This window comes from Bombus pyrosoma, linkage group LG2, assembly GCF_014825855.1.
Source record: "Bombus pyrosoma isolate SC7728 linkage group LG2, ASM1482585v1, whole genome shotgun sequence".
Taxonomy (NCBI): domain Eukaryota; kingdom Metazoa; phylum Arthropoda; class Insecta; order Hymenoptera; family Apidae; genus Bombus; species Bombus pyrosoma.
In genome coordinates, this window is record NC_057771.1 from 5,048,015 (window position 1) to 5,070,059 (window position 22,045).

Sequence of the window (22,045 nt, forward strand, 5' to 3'; positions counted from 1 at the left end):
GTGCGGACTCGAATGATTTTTCGTTTGCCGCTTCTGTGGTTGCTTTCCAATTCATAAATTATAGACAGACGTACTATCGTTTCCGAGATTTTGCGCGATGAAAGACATCTTCTCTTTCTTTTTTCCTTTTTCGTTCTTACTTCGATTCTTGTTTATTCGTTATCGTTAATTTCGCCGATGAAGGCTGATTACGCACTGATTGTTTCCGGAGAATCGTCGTTCGAATTACTCGGTATTTAATCATTATCGTTCCTTTTACTTTTCCTTCGAAGGAACGTTTCATCTTCGTTGATGTTACACGCGGGAAACGGGGAATCGTAACAGCGTCGTTTGCGACATATTGCCAGATTCTGTTAATTCTAAACCAGACGACCAAGCGTTGACCCATTTGCTCGATAAACCGCGACGTACTTCAGTCGTTTCAACGAGGACCGCAAAAGCCGTCATTTTATATAGCGCTTTTTTGGAACGTACCAACTACGCATAAACCTCGATTGTTATTCTTTACTACTTTTTGAGGTTGATCTGCCAAAGCCTTCGTAAAATCCACTTTCAAGCTTTACGAGTTAATTCGATCCTGTAGACGCGTATCTGCCCGCTGTTGCGTCAGTCAGTGCGATAAAAATGGATGAAATTTTCTATCGGGAGCCGCATGCATACGTGTACTCCACCGAAACTATGTGATTTGCAGACTACAGTTTTATACACGCGTATGCGCACTAGCCAAGCAGTGGTAAGAAATTTTCTTCGCAAAGTCTGATCAATTATATAAATTTTGTCCCTTCGCTTGCTCGGCTTTCGTGGAATTAAATGTGAGTTTAAATCTTAGCGTAGACGAATAGATCCTATCGCAACCACGATTTCCTTTTTAAGAATACGACTTGCTCTTTAACCGCTTAAAAATTTTTCGGGACTTAGTAGGCGAGAGTTAAACCGAGCAATTTACTCTGCCCTGTAACGTTTCGTACTTTAAAACTAGACCCATTCTTCAAAGGATTAAAGAAAAGCAAACCATTATTCCAAGGTCTACAATTTACTTCGCAGCAGTTTGAGGTTTGCAATTACAGAGATCTCGCTCTTCCTCTTATTTACTATTTACTGAAAATTTAAGCTTAAGCGATCGGTGTAATCCGCGATCTCGCTAGTTTTCCCGGCTCTGTTGCAAACAGCTTGTGGAAATTGTTTTCAAACGAGTCCGCGTTAATCTTTGACGGAATATATCCACGATCGTTAACGTTTCTGTCTATCCTATTCGCTCGTTCGCATTTCACAGTTTCCATACAGACGGGAACAACGTAGGGTCGCCCCTGCGTCGCGGGCTACCATAAAACTCGGCCGAAGGGAAACCCATAAAAGCTGGTGTGTTAATCCAGGGTCACTAAACAAAGATAGAAGAAGAAAAAAGACAGCGAAGGAAAAGAGAAAAAAGTCAGTAGGCAGGAAATAAATTGACGAGGAACCGCGGCGTGCCTTCGGAAAGTGGAAACGAGCGCGATTCGTTTTTGCAAATGAAATTTTTCCCCTCGCGCGACGTTCCCTCGGCACGATGATGCGAAGCACGCCGCGTGAAACGGATAAAAACGTCGGACGTGAAATTTCTCATCCGTGTTTCGCGTCTTCTTCGCTTCTATTCGTACCTACTCTCCGCGTTCTTTGTCCGTTTCCTCCTGCGGGACCGCGTTTTGCGACCGTAAGAACGGCAAACAAAGGCGAACCGTAAAACTCCATGCACGAACAGTTCGTTCTTGCTCCCCCAATCTATGTCGGATCTTAAAAGAGGGAGCCATCGCGAGCGGCGGAAGTGACGTCAGGGATCAGTCGCTGTGGCTCGGCTCGGTTCAGAAAACGGGCGTGGAACACGACCACGCACACAATTACCCGCGGCCACGCACTCTGTCGCTTGGGGGAAAAGTGCTTGAGGATTTTGTTTAACGATGTGTAGGACGTTTCCCAGTCCCGATGTTTTTACGCCGAGATTTTGAACTGTACTGTGTCAGATCGGAGAAAATGCGATTCTTTTTTCTCTTTCACGAGTGAAATGATCGATCCTTTGGCATACTGCGACTCTCGATTCGCTTGACAGCCCGCATATTCGTCGAGTCGGAGATAAAAAGTGGACATAATGGTACAAGGTATAAGGAATTTAATATAAATGGGAATCGAGCAATTTTACGACATATTCACCGTCTTAGGAATTAATTCAATTTCAGATAGACGTATTATAATGAACGCGCTGAATATCTTTGTAGGTAAGGAAAGTATCAATAACGATTATACATTCCCTTTTAAACGCGTTCCACTTCCCAAACTGTCGTTGTAAATTTTTAAAGTACTCGAACTGTCTGGTATAGGGAACACACCCCCATACCTAGTTACATACATTCGCTATATATGGCCGTCCTTCCAGTAAGGTATGTAACTTTTCTCTCGCAAATATTAACATTAGCCGAACTTAAATCGCACGCTAATTTAACACTTTGAGAACTTTTAGTTCCTTTGTAAGTGTCGAACAAACGATTCCTTAACGATGATACGTGTAACATCGCGTAGGTATAAACGCTTTAAATTTGAGAAGCTATACAACGGAGATAGGTGAAAGGTAAGATATACGAAGGAAAGCACGTAGAATTACGATTAAATCTCCTAGTTTGTTATGCATCTGTCGATCAAAAGTATGGTAACTCGAGCGGCAATGTGTAAATAATGCACGAACAGCGATTTGATTTCGCAAACGCGTGATTACGATTAGACGTTGTTAAAAGCTCGAAACAATTATTTATTATACGCATTCGTCGCCGACGAACAAACGCGTCATCTATCTACCTAAAGCTCGCCTGCATCTGTCACGGATGGGGAATATCGGAATTGGGGACAATCTCGATCAACTAGGGACATTTGGTGACCATGATTACTATCCTGATGAGGAAGATATTAGGAGGCTATAATTACAAATTCGCGATAACCCTCGCTGCTATAGAGGTAATGATCGACTCTGACCCCATGATTAATAGCCACCGAGGACACGATAAGGGTAAATATGAACTGTACTGTATTTTCCACTCCGTGGAATGCCTCTAAGCCGTAATTACGCTCTTTATATTTACCGAAACATTACCATAATTGGATTCTAATTCCGGCTTTATATTTAACGCTGCGAAACGTTCCGTGATGCATAGCCTTTACGTGTTCGCAATAACCACACGCGGATTATCTTGCAAAAATAATGGTCGACACCGAGGAAAGAAATGGGCGAGAATCGAGTCAGTAGCAACCACCGGCTGACCAGTTGCTATTTATTACCGACCGAGTTTTAGATCGTATCGGCGGAAACGATAATAATATGCGTTGTACGGCTCCTTACCGTAACAATATGCGTTTTATCGTATTAGTCACATCGATCGTAATGCTGGTGTTTACAATAACTTGAATAGATCGCTGCCTTTCTCGACTGGTAATTAAAGGATATTATATTCGCGCGGTATACGTTGCCAAAGTTATAATAAACATGGTACACGAATGATCGTTACGCGTTCGATGTTCGTTGTCTGCGATATCCCTTAAGGGGGTAAGTAACTGCTTAGACTGTGATAATCGTACATGGAATAAAACGTATTCTTGAAAAATATTTACGCGATACGAAATCGTAAAAAAGGAGTACTTTACGTTTTAACAAAAAATATAAAAATTTCGATTCGAAGCTAAATGTATATCTTCGCCCGACAGAATTCACAACTGGAAATGGTGCACGTACGATTTTCTTCGATCGATATAATCTCTATGCTTGAATCATTATTTCATATTAGGATCGTATGAAGACGGTATCTTGTTGTTTTCTTTTCAAGAGCGATATTATATTCTGTACGATCTCGAACGGATTCACAGAACGAGTATAATAAATTACTCGAAATGTCGGGCATGCACGTACCTACGCACAACTATAAACGTTCTAAATTAGAAGATTTTAAACCTCCTCAAAAAAGTCGAGCAAACCATCTACGAAGAAACTGTCGGAACTCAAACTCACAAAATAATCCACGAATATCCGTAAATCTCGGTAATCAACGTTTCCCCTTTCCAGATAACAAGGTAATTCAAGCACGGATTTTCTCTCTATTTTAAAACAGCACCGCTGAAAAGCTAAATATTCGAACTTGTTTAAACGGAGCAATCGTTTGTTCCTGTTTGTGTTTGTTATCGTAAATTGACCGATACGTGTTTCTTTATATTTTCCGAAATTTGTACACCTTATCCCCTTTAGTGGGCGAAACATTTGATCTGCAAACACGACATAAATAGTTCCTATAAAATATATCGTAGTCGGTAGGTGTGATCTTTCGATAACACGTTCCGTAAGAGGAAAGTTACCCGCCAACGGGATATAAATTTTCCAGGCCTGTGACAAATTACTTTCAAAATTCTATTCAACGTATATTTCTAATATTTAAATGCGTTCGAATGAAATGGATAAAAAAGTGGCTTCATCGCACCGTGTTACGAAGGAACGGTTGTAATAAATTAACATTTTCTCGCAACCTAGTACATCGACTCGGCACATATAATTTACTCTTAAGGAAACCGTACACTAGGTTTTAATAGAAAACAGATGTTTCACCGACCGTTCTAATATTCGTGACATCCAGCTATACTGGAAACTATTACCGCGATTCGGAGCATCGTCCCATTCAACGTCCCATGCACGCCGTGTGTTGTCGAACTTGTTTCCTACATTAGCCATGACATCGCGTTGATAAAGATGTATCGCTTCGTTTAAAAAGAACAATGTCGCTGACCTTGCGTAGACGACAACCATCCAGATATCAGACACAGGGAGAGAGGATCCATCCGACCAGCTCAATTGACCGGAGCATTCGTCCGACAAGGGAAAGTGTTATTCAGTCTGACTTGGTTTGACGAGACAAAAAATTGCAAATACAAGGTTCTCGTAATTAAACTCGTTGTTCTTGCAATTTCTACGTCGAGAAAGACACTTTACTCGAGTAGACTTGCAACATCTGAAAATGTGTTCTCTACAATGATACACGAGACTCACGTACGCGATGCTACGCTTATCGCTTTTCTTCTTCACGGGACAACCTTCTATTTCTTTCGGACAACCGTTTATATCCTAGAATTTTATTTTTAAATACTGCTCGCACAGTCAAAGCGAAAGACAGTCGTCGAAGCATTTCTTCTTAACAAATCGAGGCGTTAGAAATAATCTCCGCGCGTATGATTCTGTCACGTGCGTTCGATATGGTCGCGTGAATATCGTACATTCAGGTAGGACAACATGTTCCTATCCTTATTTATCTCACTCGTCTCTCTCCTACGCGTATACGTTTAACTTTTCTTTCTGTCGCTCTTAAATTCTTACAAGATGCAGAAGAAACGTAAACGACGCCATAGGAACACAATCGCCGCATAGCCGAACCGTACGAAACATACCATTTGAAAACTGGAATTAAACTGTATGTATGTAAATAGTCGGTAGAGTTTTCACTCGATGCGCGAAGAAGAAATTACAATTATATTTACGATTAGAGTAATTGAACGTTCGATTTCCGATTAGGGGAGGAACGGCGATGGCCAAACGTCTAATAAGCACGATTTCTAAGAGCAGTTGCCCGAAGGACTTGCGTATTCCATTACCGGGCATACGAATCAGGCAGAAGGAAACAATTTCTCTGTCGAAGGTTCGATCGTGTCACGAAACGAGGGGATATTCGGTATGGTCAGGATAAACCGAGAGAGCACCTCGTATATCGCCACAAGTGCGTACACTGATTACTGACGTATATTTCCGTCACGTACGCGCGTTTCAGCCAGGGGTGTGTGGGCTAAGGTATCGTGATGATTATCGGGAGCGGGGTGAGTCCGGGTGGACAATAAAATCTACCACCTAATGGCACGGCGCGCCGGTTATCAACGCCACAGAATTACCAACGAGCACGCACCGACAGTGACACTGGCGTGACCGCGTTGCGCCCTTAATAATGGCCACTCTTCCAAATGACGGCCCAAGCTCTGCCTTCGTTCGCATTAATTATAATTATGCTCGTGAAAGCGTCACGTAGTACACCAATGAAGTAATAAGCTCGAGAGCGTGCCACGCGAACTCTTCGTACCGGAACCGCGGACGTTGTTACGATCGTAGTTGCCGTGATAAGCTACCGTGACGAAACTGGTAATGATAAACAACAACTTTCGAAACATCAAATATTCCCAGGCAAGTCATACACGCGTCGAAATGTTTGATTCGCGGTACGCGAGGCGAAAATTTCCTTTGTGACTATGCGCGCTATGGGATAAAAACAATTATTCGAGCAAGATAAACGAGCAACATCGTTTAGAATTTCAAATAAATATAAATTTCAACTAAAAGTACAAACAACTTTCTAAATTGAACGACTATTAAAATATTACGCGAAGGAGTTTCTAACTAACCAGCGCACGCATTGTGTGTGATTAAGACTGTTTCCGGACCCGGTGTCTCGTAATTTAATTATTACTCTGGAATTAATGGTAAGAGACGATACACGCCAGCCGGCAGCACCGGTAATTACGTTAATTTAGCAAGTTGCTCCGGTATTTTCATTACGCCACGTGGACCACATGCAAAATTCGACTTTTCGCTTAACGGAAACCATAACCAACGCGGAAATAGTCGCGGAAATAGTCGTGTAGCGATGAATTCCTGCGGCTCCTTGTTCACCGCCTTGTTAAAGGCGGTCGGTCGGTCGATTCACGAAGAAAGCGCGCTTAACCAAGATGCGTTAAACGACCAAAGGCGACTAAAGGCGACTAAAGGCGACTAAAGACGACTAAAGTCGGGAATCGCTTTCCTGGAAAATTCAATCCCATCGAACGTTCCTTCCTCGTGGTTCGCTTGGCCTCGTTGTAAATAATAACTGGCAAGGGAGCGGCGAGTATAGATTCGACTTGGAAAACTGCAGCCGCGAACTTTCAACGCTTCAACGATCCGTGAAAAAGCCCACCAAGACGCGTAATTCGCTGTTTCAACTTTCGATTTACGACTTAGAAAATTCGATATAAATTAACATTTTCCTCTAGCAAATGTTCTCTCGATGATTTTTCCCCCTCGCGGGGAATGATTTACGAGCTCGGAACACATCGTTCTCGTGCAGGCAACGTATACTTAATCCGAGGTGAGTGTAACGATCCGTAGAACGGGCTTGTCGTGTCTATCAGGTTGCGCGTCGTGAAAAATGTACACGATGTTACACACGAGGCGATATTCCAATTGTACACAGAGCTTGTGAAATTATTAAACCGCGTCTCGCGTGGTCACCGGCTGCCGCGCACTCTTTTATCGAACGGTTTATTCAGGTAAATAACCTTACGATAGCCCGAACAAAGGTTTCGATTATCGTACAGGGTACAGGTCGTATACCTCTGTGTCTATACCTGCTGAATCGGCGAAACGGAACGAGATACGCTAATCACGTTACACCGAGATGACGTTTCTGTTGATGGTCTGCCTCCTGCAAAGGGACGACCGGCTTTGCTTCGCCCGTTCCTTCTTCCCTTCGCCCTTTCCTCCTCTCTTTCTCGCTCTTTTTTTATCGTTGCTTTCGTTCGTTTAGTTCCAAAACGATGAATTTCAGCCTCGTTCGGCCAAAGCAAGCAAGAGTCACCGATGTCGCGCTGATACACCGCAAAGGCTGCTCTGCTCGTCGGGAAAATCACATTAGTGATGTTTCGGTAATCGCTTTTATATCCGCCGCTCGTGATTGACAGCGTCGACACAATCAGTTTTTCCGCCGCGTACAGGGAAATATCGCTACGCGTTGCAAAATCGACTTTTTAACTCCCGACTCGACGACCAGACCCGTCGCGATATCGCGCCTCCATTTGTTCAAAATATTCCACTACTCGTGAATTACAGCCACGCAACTGATTCCACGATTATACATTTACGAGATAGACTTTCCATTCGCGTCTACGTTTTTCCTTGTTTTTACTCATGTTCGACGCCTCGGAAATTCGGCTGGTTCTTGTCGCGGGTGGTCGAAATAAGATGGTCGGATTCAAGGCGAGATGTATCATTTCTTGGTCGATCGAAGGAGGAGAAATTGTTCGTCAACGGATTATGTTCGTCTCGCCTTTCTCTGTTTTCGAAGTAATTTTCACGTGAATACGTATATGTATAGGTGGATTTTAACGTAGCACCGTATTTCCGGGCAACACAACTTTATTCCAGAGCAAATTCTATCTTCACGAGCTTACGGAAATTATTAGCGTGGAGGAGTTAACTCGTTTCTCTACCTATCAATTTCGCGGAAAATTATTTAGGTGGCCTATTTCTGAAACGGAAAACGGAAACTCTGCCTGATGCAGAAACCTCATTAAAATTTAATTACATTGTACGCGGTATCCGCCATGTATTAATGCGTCATGATGCAGAAATTAAAAAAAAAAAAAAAAAAAAAAAATCACGCGTACGAAGGAAGAAACAGCGGGAACGCAAGGGAATTGAAATTTTTTTAGCTTTCGAAGTAAATCTGCATGCTATTTCGAAGTAACGGTAATATCAGGTCGGATAGTTGATATCTTCGCGATAATTCTCTTAATAATTATTTAATTCGCAATTTTAATTACGTTTAACTCCCCTACGATCTTTCCGTTCGTTCTCACGCAACTTTCTCATCAGTTACGTTCTTACTTGCACTTACCTGATTCAACAACGTTCGCTAGCCATAAGGATAGAACGACGCGAAAATTAAAATCAATTTTTCAACCCGGAAATCACATTTCGCGCGATACTTGGACATGTCGCCGCGAAACGGGCAATATGTTTAATTCAGCGTCGAGCTTCGTTATCGTTTCAAAGCTAGCGAAAGAAATACATGAATATGTATGTTCAATGCGTGTCTCCTCATCTTTCCACTTTTCGCACACTTGCGCGAAGCTCGTTGCAGCGGACCGAGCGGTGCATTTTCCCAGCGTGGCTATAGTATCTTTACGCGATAACCGTCCGTTATTATCTCCTTTATAGCGGTGCTTTCGTTGACGCGTAATTGAAGTGCAAATGACGGGCGGCGAGGTATCGCGCCGCTGAAATTACGTTAGCCAAGTTTCAACAATCGCATTTTTATCCGAGCTTCAGACCGTGATTGACGGTGTCGATGCAATCGAGTTTCCGTGGCGTTTCGCGTCGACCAAGATATCGCTGGGCCACAGCGTGGAAACTCGAGTGCGAATAACAAATCAATCGAATCGATCGCGATTAACCTCGAGTACTGTTCGCGCCGAGCCTCCGTTAAATATCGATGTCGCGCGCGTTAAAATCGCCGTCCGTGTTCGAATAATTGCGGTGACGCTGTATTTTCAAATTCGTCTTGATCCTCGTGCTCCTGTAGGCCGATTTTAGCCGATATGATTTACAGCCGGTCACGAAAATCACCACGTGCCTATCGAATTATGCGTTTCTTGGCAAAACCGAATTACGCGAAACTACCGAAGAAGCTGGAAACGCGCTTTGTCACGATTATTTATTGTCACGATATTATGCGCGCTTGCATACCGATAGAACTGTTATCGATATGTTTCGAAGAAGAATCGAGCAAGTTGTAACGTTTAAAGTTACTCCGAGTAGACGGGATGACGCAATATTAATACGACATTAAATCTACTATTTTTGCAATTCTCTTGTTGAAATTAGTTAAGTAAATGTTTCGGAGAAAAGCTGTAGACGAATTCGTACAGCTGGCGTGAACGACGAGTTTACGTGAGAAAGACGCGGTATTAAATTCCTACTCGGCTGAATATTAAAGGTGTGTACGAATTAGCGTGAGTGCTGGGTGTGACTGGAACGTTTTAACAGATACGGAGATCGTGTAATATACATATTTCAAATTGTACTAATTAGTCTTGGCCGAGAGTAAAATCGTTCTTGGGATCTGATAATGCGAAACGGATGGCAGAGAGTGAGAGTCGAAGCAAACAGTTAATTCGGTACCACAAACACAGGTTACGCTTTTACCGAAATTCATGCGATTTTTTCTTTTTTTTTTTTTTTTCTTGTACTTTTGCAAATTACGAAACAACGGTGGTGCAGCTACTGTTAATACAAACAAAATATTTAAAGGAAACGCCGTTAAGAAAGAAAAATACAGCCGTTCCTTGCAAAATTCCGTTCTTCTCTGATTCTTCTCTGTGAAACGATTTGTGCGATATACCTAATACTTCGGTAGATGAGGATGCTTTAAAAGCACTGAGGGAAAACGATCCTCGTGAAACGCGAAGAGAGTTTGCTATAAAAATGGATGTTCATCGTTCAACTATAATACGTCGTCTTTCTTCGATTGGCAAAGTCAACAATCTGAATGAACGGGCATCGTACAACTTAAAAGATCGAAATAAATTTGATCGTTATCGATTCGCTATGATAATTGCGAGCAACATTCGACGACTTAACAAAGTGCCCTACACATACTTTAAAACTATTCTTTTATTCATGAGGCATATCGTTGGAACGCGACTGGAACAAAAGATGACATCGCGAAGCAAGTTTTTTCGTACGCTTAACTGTTCTTCGTATTCTAGTCGCTGGTTTCTTTCTTTGCGTTTTTTATATCTTTCTCCTTCTTTTCTCATTTCCGAGGACTAGTAATTATAAGAATTATTTTTTCGTTCCAAAGGAAAGATACATGTTACAATTCTTTGCGATAAATCAGTCATAATTAAATGGCTTTGCGATCATTATAAAATTCTCTTGTTCGTAAAAAGATTAATTTATACGAAGCTGTTTAATACGGTTAACTATTCTCTTGTGTATTACAGCGTTTCTTTCAATTAAGGCGGATATTTCATTGTTAATAATCGCATTTATTCTCTCGTTTCTTCTTCTACCGCTTCGGGTAAATTGACCACCGAACAATGAAGTCGTAACTGTATCATCGCCATAATTCTTTTGTTTGCGCCAACCTCTTCTCTCCAAAGTTAAAAACCAACGACATGTACGTTCACCAAGGCCAGATCTTCTTCTGCCAAGTATAATCTTATTTAAATACCGAAATAATAATAAGAATCGAGGAATAGTAAATTATCTGACGAACAAAGTCCACGATAGTGAGTTTCCATAGTAATAAACATTTACGCGTTATTAAAATCCAACTATCGTTATGATGGAACGGGAATTTTGTAAATCTGCAAATCCCGTACATTTCGGACACTAAAATTTGTTCGTTTAAGGCTTTATTTTCGAGAAAATCACGTTTGAAAAGTTGTCGAATACAGACCAATAGGAAGTTGGCGTTTGGAACGAAGAGCGCGAGGACCTTTAATGAAAATCAATAACGAAGAATCGATTCCGACGGTGAACGCATGATTTTTAATAGAATTGTCCATGCTCTAAAAAGCTCGGACGAAAAATACTTTCGCAACGAAGGAACCAACGACAAACGACAAACGACAAACTACAAACGAACACCTTCGACTTTCTCACATGCATTCAGCTTTGATCGATAACCTCTAATCAAACTTGTACAACAAATTATCTTGTAATCGATTGCTTGTCGAACATATGGTACCGAGTATCAATTCCAAACGGTGCTAGGTATCAATTTGTGGCGTGGCAAATTTCTGTAACCCGGGTAATAATGATTTTCGCGCGCAAATAATGTCTATCGAATGCGCGTGCTTCTCTATCAATTCGTTATATATCTGAGCGGTTATTCGCTAACGCACGGTGTATCAGGCGACGGAGCGAAAGGCAAGAAAATTGCATTAACGAAGTTTCGATAATCGCTTTTATATATCCAGCTAGCGGTGATTTACGGCGTCGTGGCGGAATCAGCTTTCGCGCTTCTTCGTTTCGCGCAGTGTGCTTCCGCGAAGAAACGAGAAACGAGAAACGAGAACCGAGGAGGAAAAGTCCATCGCGTGGTGGCAGATCGATCGCACGCGATCGTGACCGTGATCGCAAACGATTTAAACCCGAAGGAACAAGGTCCGTGTTTCGTTGTCCTGTAACAGCGAACAGAGGAAATGTGACGTCGAGGAAAACACGTAGCGTTATCGTTTCGACCTGGATGTTACATGCTGACATCATCGATTCAGTCGATCGACCATTTACACTCGTTGTGGAAACTAGGTGAGTTAATACAGCACAATGTTGTCGCTTTTAAGCTTAATTCCAACGAAAACAAAATCATGCCATTCGTCAAACGTTTGCACGCGTTGATTGACCTCTTTGAAAAGACACTAGTCGGGTAGAATAGTCTCGTATAAATATTTTTTAACTGAAAGTATGTATTTTACGATAAACAAAAAGTTAACAGATTATATATATATATATATATATATTTCTTTTTTATTCGGCGTTTGAGCTACGTTGAATAATTATTAACAACGGATAATGAGTGATCGAAAATTCGTTACGGAATGTACATGTTGCTAGCTGTTCGATAACGATGCGCATATATAATCATTATATTTAATTAGGATCTAATATCGAAAAATTTGAGTTTTTAAAGCTAAATAATTATTATATTACCATTACGAACAAATGTGTAACGATACTTTAATCATATACATATAACGCTTCGCGTTGAACTAGTATAATCCATCAGTGCGCAATAATCTGAAGTAAAATAATTTATATTAATAATATTTTACTCGTACGAAGCGTAATTCTAAAAGAAATGAAAAAAAGCAGTAATTTTGAGATACCGTGGGACACGTGCGTTAAATACATAATCGCATTATAACACGTATGCCGATTAATCGCGTTACTGCATTAAACCTGTTATGATTTATTACATTGTAATAATTCACGTAACAAGTACATGGTGATAAATAATCATTCTGCAAGATTTTGTTGACTTTAGGATCGATATCACGTTCTATCATGACGCGAAGATGTACGACAATCGAGGTTCGCGTATTTTAAGATCGAACGTTTGTCCTTAAGAATTATATCGACTGTAAAATCTTTTCTCGTAGAATAAAGTATTTAACGAAATCCGTTTCAGAAACTTCGTACCTTCTTCTCCTTTTTGTCTTATAGTAATAACTCTTTGATTCAGTTTATCAACGGTGTCAAGGCGATGCCCACGAAAAACAGGTTTTTACCGGTTTCTTCGTGGAAAAACGTGACTAATAAGATTAACGCTTCCTACGAACCATCCTTACGACGTTATCTTTGGCAGAGAACAGCGCATCGAAAGGGACCAGATTCTTCTGTCGATAGGTGTGATTTACTGGCAACGTGGGTATAATCGATTTCTCTATCCAACCGGCTATATTTAGTTTTAAGCTACGGAAACGCGATATTATTACACCGGTGGCGTTATTTGCACTAAATTCGGTATCGTCGTTGTTCCATACGTTCGTTGCTGTATTCGGAAGAATAAAGTGGCAGGGATCGTAAGGATATTTTCCAAATAAAAGTAATACGTTATGTTCTGTATTTTTACTACTTTCTCTATGGAATAATTCCCCTAAATCATTTTGATACGTATAAGAAAACGTCTACCATTTGTCCGGCGCAGCGAGCTATTGGCAAATGGAAATGTGTTTCGAGAGAAAAGTTTCGCACGAAGAAAAGGAAATCCTTCGTATTATCGCTGTGTCGATCGATCTTCCATCGACTCGTCATGAAAAATGTACATCTTTTAACGCGAATGATAAATCGTCTTTCTCTATTGGTAGCGCTGTAATTTATTCACCATGTAATCCATTGTTTCCACGAGTGTATTAATATTCATTGCTCTAGGCCGCAAACAAAAAGATGAAAGATTAATTGCGCAAAGTTCTCCGCTGTACGCGGTGACGCAGAATCGAACGTAGAGAATTATAGGTGTATGGGAATCGATATCGGGAGACGGTTGCTTGATTTTTCTGCGATACCCTCTGGCTTATACCGTGCGAGGCTTCTCTATTTTTGATGGAAAATTCGCAAGTAGTTATTGCGATCGAATGTCGATAACGATAGCTCGCTACTGATACATATATCTCGTAGGGTAAAGCGAGTAGATGGACGTGACGCGATACCTGACGCGTTTAATAAGGTCGTGCACCTTATTGCCTGTGGATGTACGGATATTCGCGAGACGGCGTCAACGCACAGTTTGGGAAGCTGTTCAGCCGTTCATACCGCGAATAATAGAGGGAAGAATGGATAGAAGAAATCTGGGCCGTGAGGAAAACTCCGTTGAAAATCTGGCGTTCGTCGAATATCACGTTGTCAAGCGCGAAATGCTATTGATCCTTTCAGAGGCCGTGGACTTAAGCTTCTCGTTCAATCTTTCACGAAACCTGAAAGACGTGCATCCACATATTTCTCGCGCGGATGTCGCCGCCCTCCTTACCACCACAACCGAGTGCACGGCAAATTTATATCAAAGTGTCTACGTAGGTATGTACTTCCTAACGAACTCTCGGTGAATTCCGTGTCTGTCCCATTTTTTGTTCTTTTCACGAGAAAAGTTCAAGCGTAAAACAGATTGCGCCTGTTTCTCAGAACATCCGACTTTTTTCATGTACGTCGCTCGTTAAGCGGTATTTCGACGGTTGAACGCTTGTATTTCTTTTTAAGTGTTTGTCGAACGGTAAATAGGTTATACGCGTACATGTACATACACGCGCGGAATAATTTACGCGAACGAAATTGGTTTGCAAACTTCATAGCGATTAATCGACAGCTATTATTTTTAATCAAAGGGAAACCATAAAATGAAACATTTACACATTTCCTGCCGCGCCAACCTTCGTACTTTAACGTTTCTTCGGTCGAGTCGTTCGTATCTTTCCCTCCTGAATACATAATACGTTATTTATGCGCTTTTAGAAGATAACTTTGAACGACGAATAAAACAACGTTACTTGTGTAAGCATAAAAATAAACGTAATAACAACTACTACGGCGTAAGGCAAATTTTGAAAATCGGTCGACTCTCCGCTGGTGTGCAAACATCTTAGTTTAAGTCAGTTTGCCAGCCACAAATTGTGAAAAGAAAGACCGCGATCGATCATTTTAAACCGTAAAGATTGGAACGAACAACGCGCCACAATTTCCAGTTCGTATTACGACACTCCGCTCCGTCGTCCATAATCGCGCTCGACGAGAGAACCAGTTCAGCGGGCATTTTTAATAAGCCGCTGTCGCCCGTAATGAAGTCTCCACCGCTGGCAGACATCTCGCGAAATTTATTCCCGCGTTCACCGTTGCTCGAGCAGAAACGCTCTGGATTCGAGATATAAATCGTTTTCGACGACGAATGCGACGTTCGCCGGTCTCCCCATCGAAACAGCGTTGCTGCTTGCGCAGGCTGTTTGCGAATTACGTATCACGATTCAGACGTTGCTTGGAAATCGACCTGGTTCGAAGTAGCTCGTTGATGTTACCGCGAACGCGGCGTGAATCGGCCGAAGAAAAATCGCGCTCGACGAAACCAAGGAAAGGGCGGGCCGCAGTGGCGAAAGTTCTCAGGGAGAAGATACGAGGTAAATCGGTCGAATTTGACGAGGTTATTCGCATCGTTGCAACTCGTTTCCGGTCTCATATCCTCGCGTAGCTATCGCGGTCGACCAGGTCGAGTCCGCAGGCGACGGGTCTGGCGAAACCGACGGCGCGCGGCAACTGTCGCGCGAATTACCAACTATCGCGCACAATTATACACCTGCGACGTCACCTAGGCATCGCGTCTGTAATTCAAATCATTATCTCCGTCTTTGAGGAAGATTCGCAGCCCACGACGGAGGTAGTAAATTTCCAACCGTTACAACGTCCCGTCTCGTCCAATCGAAGGGTAGATAAGATAAGGGGGAGGCGAGGGTCGAGAGACTCGGCACCCGGTATACCGTGGAAATTAGCCGATTTCTCCGTTAACGCCGTGCTTCGTCCGACGATTCGAAAGTTCGACCTTAACCTTCGATCCGGCCGTAACCCCAATCTGGCTCCTATAAGATTAACGACGCGTTCCTTTGAACGCGGAATCTCCGCCACGATAAGTCTGATAATACAGACCAACGGCAAAAAAGCTATTTAACTTTTACCGAACGAGAGGGTGGCTTTCACGGACTATCGGCCGTTGACACGATGACAAACGACGGATCTCTCTGGAGATAAGGACCCTCGAAACTAGGTGACTAGATTAAAAACAGTACTGAAGAAGAGGATATTACGATGGAAGCGCACCCTAAGCCCCAAGGAGTCATCTTCGTTGGCTCTCCGAAGACGTATACCCGGTTGATCGAGCAGAAAGAGAAAGAGAAAGAGAGAGAGAGAGAGAGAGAGAGAGAGACGGCAGTAGGACATTCTCCGATAGCGGACCTTGCCACGATCCTTATAGACGGTAATCGAACGTGCAGCCACTGTGAGAGACCGTACTCGGGGTGCAAGCGGAATAAAATTGCCTCTGCACGGGATACATCCTCGAGATAGAAACACACAGGGGACCAGAATGTTAGGCGAGCAACATCCCCGTGGAATCTATGGGAAAGGGAGGGAACAAACTGGAAAGCTACTGTTGGGCGAAGAGAAAGGAAAGCAGGCGAGATAAATCTGTTTCCAGGCGAAGATCATCGAAATTCCGGAGACGTAGAAGCACGAGGGTAGAGGAGCGCACGTAGGGTAGGCGAAACCGAAAGCAGATGGGGATTGATTGGCTCGTGTCTCTTCGACGCTGCTGTAAAGGCAGCTTCGTCGAATCCCGAGCACACAAAGGGTCTTATGCACGCATGCACGCAATCACGCACACGTCGACTAGCGCGCGACTTGGTTCGCTCAGCCCGAGCCAACTGTACCTCCGTGACTATAGCGACGACGCGACGCCACGCCACGAAACGCAACGCAACGCAACGCCACGCCACGCCACGCCACGCCACACTACGGAGAGCTGGTAAACACGCGTGTATCGCCTACATAGCCACGTTAACTCGCTTCGCGTCATTGCGCCGCGCGTATATCCCTAGGTCACGCGCATCCTAATATACGTAATTCGCGTGTGCGCGTACCCTACCCACGGTATACCGAGTGACGGTATATATAACGCGTACAACTCCTAGACACAGGCAAAAGTACACAGCGCACGTACACACGGGTTAACAGGCGTTTCGCTTGCGCGAGATGGATATCGGAAGGGAAGACGGGCGGGCGAGCGAGCGAGCGAGCAAACGCGCGCGCGTACGCTCGCTGATTTACGCACACCCGACCGAATCGCTACTCACACAGGATCGTGAATCTGTGCGGGACGCGTAACACGAACCGTACACGAGCACAGGCGTATACACGGCCAAGTGGAGGCGCATAGATCATAGAGACACATGTGCATGGGGAAGCACGCACACGACCCTATATATCAACTGTGTGAGGACACACGCGATAAACCGGCCGTAGCTACACGTACATCCGCATTAAGAACACGAACACACCGCGGACGAGCTTTATGGACACGGACAGAGGGCATAAGTGCAACGAGAACGAGCTGGAACGAGCTGTATCGAGCAGCGGCTATTGTTACGGGTATTATTTGCAGCTAATCGGAATGGCCGAGCGTACGTGACAGAGGGCGAGGGGAGAAGGAAGGGAAAGTCTCGTGGACGGTGAATGCATTTGGCGAGTGAATGAGCGAATGGCAGGGAAGTTGGTCGAGCGACATGGCAGGTTAACCTGATTGCGGACCGGCTCGCTACCACGCCCTGACCCACGAGATTTTCAAGATATCCGACACACCAGCCACAAGAGGGTCGCCAAGCACGAGGTCAACCAACTCGAACCCTCGCCGTCATCAACGTTCTTGCGCCGTTGCAGCACGTTCTCTTTCGCGCAGCTTTCATACGCGTACTTTTCCAAACTTTTCTACGTGTTCGACGCGTTCTTAAATGGTAATCAGGCTGCAGAGTACGGAGATCGAAATAGAAACTCACCCGTGACGAGCGTAGTTGCGAATCGGCCGACGAACGGTGCTCCGATGACTCGCGTTGGTGATTCATCTGAAACAAAACCACGGGTGCTTGTTAGATCGATCTGCAGCCTGGGGGATTTCGAGGAACCGGGGCGACGAGTGGTGCCACTCGAGACAGAATCCAGTAAGCACCGCAGCAACTTATAATTCTAAGCAAATTCCTATTTTTCACGTTGTTCGTTTGTGTCCTACGTTTAATAACGTATAATTTTCCGTCACACTTCCATATCGATTGTCGTGTGTCATTCTACTTTGCATACACCGCTAAACCTTTATCAGAACTCCTTTTTTACAAATTGATACGGTCTTATCGCTTCTAGCGAATTAAAAGCAACCCACAACGACGATTAGTTTCTCTAGGCAGAAATTGCCGATCTAGTTTTCGAACGATGTACACGACGTTTAATGCGATAATGTAACGATTAAAAGATCGTCGTTACCGTTCACTCATAACATTTTCCGTCGCGAAGCTGTTCGTACAGTCGGACATGTACAATTAATTAGCCCGCTACTTAAATTCAGATTTCGGTTAACGAAAGGTCTGCTAATCGCGCTCGCACATATACGATATATGCGAGATTCTATAGCAAACGGACTTTGCGTTACAAACGATATTACGCTTTTTACGCGGTCCGATTAGAATTTTGATTACGATACAGAGTGTTTAAAGAAAAATTGGGCAAAAGTTTGAATACGAGTGCTATACTTGTATTTCAAGCTAAGAAACGAAATTTACATAAATTTGCGTCTACAAGCTGAAAAATGTATTTATTTCTCGGAAAACATAACACCGGTGTTTATGCAATGCACGTAGTTCTTGTTGTTCATCTTTTACGAAGCGCAATTCTCTCGTAAAACCACCGAGAGTAAGAAAGCGCTCGTTACACAAAGACGTAGAAATGTTCGTTTTGCGCCTCGGTTCGAGGAAAGGCAACGTGAGTCGGTGTATTGGCGAAGCACGAAATGGCGTAGAATCATTTTGCGCGTAAAAAGAAATTTGCACAACGCGAACCGTCGCAAAAAGTTCATCGAGAACGAGAGGCCAGGTGAGATGGAAAAATTGCATCGTTAACGATTTAAGATTGTCGCCGCAAGAAAGTTTAGCAAACGCGACTACTTTAGCAAGCTGAATGCGAAATCACCGCGATGCATAAAACATCGCTGACAATTATTCTTATTACATGCTATCTCTCCGACGTTATTGTCGCTTCTTGCTCGCCCAGTACCCCTTTGCATCGTCGAATTTCCGTGCAAAGAAACCGTTTCTACTCGCGCCGCTCGGATTTCCACGGTTCCTGTAATCGCCGGAAGTCATCCTCCACCGCGGAGTCGAGAATAATTTGCTGGAAACTCGCGAAACTGCAGAGGGGAAAAATGAGAAGGAGCCGAGGAGGAGAAAGGAAAAAATGCAGCAGCGTCTAAAACTTCGGTTCCTAGCCTCGTTTGTTTATTGTTTGAAACTGCGAAGCTAACGGGCAGAGGGGTGAAAAGTTGCTCGAACTCGTTGGAACATCTGTAACGAACGAAGATCGCGTTTCAATGGCCGAATCGAAGGGAAATTTTTTTCCTCGGTGGAAAAAGAAAGAATTAAGAGCGTTCGTCGGCGAGCTGATCGATAAGCTTGTTTCTTCTTCGCGAATCTCGCGAAACAAAGGAAACCTATCGAATAGGAACTGAATAAGAATGAAAAGTTGCACGGTTTGCGATGTGCATCGAACGAAATTAATTAAAAACAACCGCAACTTTATCCTATCCGTCATTAGAAATATATATATATATGTACAATTGAAAGCTTCCGCTGGTTGCAACGAACGATCCAGTGCGCGTTACGATCCGATATTTAACGCATTGTGTTGATAGAGCCTTTCGTCCGCGTTTACCATTTACGTACTCTTCCATCTTATTGAGATATTACCTTTTGTTATCGCATTATACCCCCTAGCTTCGGTACACATTCGTACGAACACAATTTCAACGATGCTACGTGTCGGTATTGTTGCCTCTGCTATCCCATCAAGCAGAATCGCAGGACGTTGCAGAATCGCAAGTCCCCGTCAAAGTCATTGCTCATTGTGCACCGAGATTCCGTGTCTACGCTGGAATTCGATGAAGAAAGTAGAGTGGCGCTGCGAGATGGAGGAGAAGGAGAATGAAAGGGGCGAGGAAGGGAAGCAGGACCGATCTAATCGACGGAGCTGGTTCTCGGTCGGAGTGTTCGGAATAGTTGCCGAAGAAAGCTGCAAAACTGACACCGTGCGCCGCAGCTATGTAAGGGCGAACTGGCGCGGTAAAACCGACAACTACGGCTAATAGAACGGGAACCACCGTCTCACCGTGGATTGTACACACCGTTAATTCGATAGCTCTGTCACGGACGTCAAGAATGTTCCGGAATTCCATTCGAGGCATTCGCTATATAGAGGAGGAGGAGGAGGAGGAGGAGGAGGATCAGCGTGGCGGCGACCTCGATCTAAGGATTTTTGTTGCAGCTAGCGTCGCTGACTGGCATCCGATCGATTTCTATTCGCGCTGAATTTACCGAACCTCTTCGACTATTAGTATCTACTCGTTGCCAGCGAATCGCTTTGAAAAATTGAGCAGTGGCAAGGAGAGGTGGATCGTCGATGCTTCTCTCAAAAAATGCATTACTCGTGTGGTCTGCGAGAGTTTTCACCGCTGAATTCTCTCGTTTCCGATGTGCTCGCCGTCGTGGAAACACACCGCGTGATTCATCGCAATAATATATTATCGACGTTAAATCGGAATCTCGGCTACCACTTTTGCTCTGCTTTTAATCATTTATCGATTCTTCGCGTTTCCATTTGATTTTCTCATTATCTTATCTATCGCCATTAATTTATGACGTACAAAATATAACATATCAAATAGGCACGCGACAACTTTGAACAATTTATCATCGATGTTTCATCGAAAATTACAAATTACATGTAAATTGGTTTTCGTAACGTATATACGTTAATTGCTATTAAAGTACATTAACTCGAGAACTACGAAATCCGTCAAAATGACAGATTCCAGAGAAAAACAGATTTCCTATTATTATTATTATTATTATTATTATTATCGTTAAAAGAAAACAAATACTTTTGGTAAAATTAATTTCAACTTTTATTCGGACGGAAACATAAATTATACGTACGTATTTATTTTAATTATCGCTTATTGATATTATCGTTTATGTTATATTATCATTATATTTAACTTACATTAATTGTCATCGCTTTAATTATAACGATCTATATGTGCTAAGTTTAATAAAAATATAGTACCACGAAATATCTTCGAACGTGTATCTACGTACATATCAATCGTTTGTTAAATTATATAATATAGAGGTTCGAATCGACGTTTCCAATGATATCATCAATGGTAACTGCTTCTGATATAATTGACCGTGAGTTTCGCGCGAAATGTAGACAGAAATTATAATTGAAAGCCCGTCGCGGAAACCCAAAAATTGAAACCGTACGCGGTTATCGTTAGGTTACGAGTGGGGCACACGTACACACGTATCTGCTGATTTGAGTTATTAGTATGTACGCGACGAACAAACAGATAAGACACAGTGCAACGTTTCGTATATCGATAGATGCATTGAAAATTATTTCGTGCCAGCGAATTTTATTGTTGGCCGGATACTACTTATGACCCAACTCATGACCCGTTCGTTTCTCTTTTTTATATATACGATATCAAAAATGGTTATTTCTCTTATCAACGAGTTAAGCTTGTTAAATGCGCCCGCCTACTTCGAGATCAACCGTAATCGCGAGGTAAATTGCATCGAAGCTTTCCGCCGCGAATACCTCGAGAAGCCAGGCCGAGACACGGTAACCTGTGTATGGGAAAAAGTTGTGCAGGAAAACGTGTCGACGACGTATTTCAAGATCATCGAAATCGGCGAGGTGTAGCCTGTTTTATATAATTATCATAAAATATTATAAACGGATGAGTTAGAAACTGATTTGTTCATGGAATATCTGTGAAACGGCATAGCGTAGCTGGGAACGATAAATAACACACCGAAAGAACGCGAAGATAATGAAAGGCCGAGCATGAAAACATTCAAGTTCAAGAGATTCCGTAAGTCGTAT

At 43.0% G+C, this 22,045-nt stretch overlaps 1 protein-coding gene across 6 annotated transcripts in view; it reads right to left on the bottom strand.

Moving 5' to 3' along the window:
• The window catches only part of LOC122577758 (leucine-rich repeat-containing protein 4C-like), a 265,892-nt gene that overhangs the window by 178,125 nt on the left and 65,722 nt on the right, over positions 1-22,045 (bottom strand). For 4 of the 6 annotated variants that reach the window (XM_043749306.1, XM_043749303.1, XM_043749301.1 and 1 more), the window contains one exon: positions 17,893-17,958. The exons of 1 other annotated variant lie outside the window; for it this stretch is intronic. In XM_043749306.1, the coding sequence (XP_043605241.1) occupies positions 17,893-17,958 (66 nt within the window). Of the gene's footprint in view, positions 1-17,892; positions 17,959-22,045 lie in introns of those variants that run through there. One more of the 6 variants, XM_043749307.1, reaches the window with a different exon arrangement.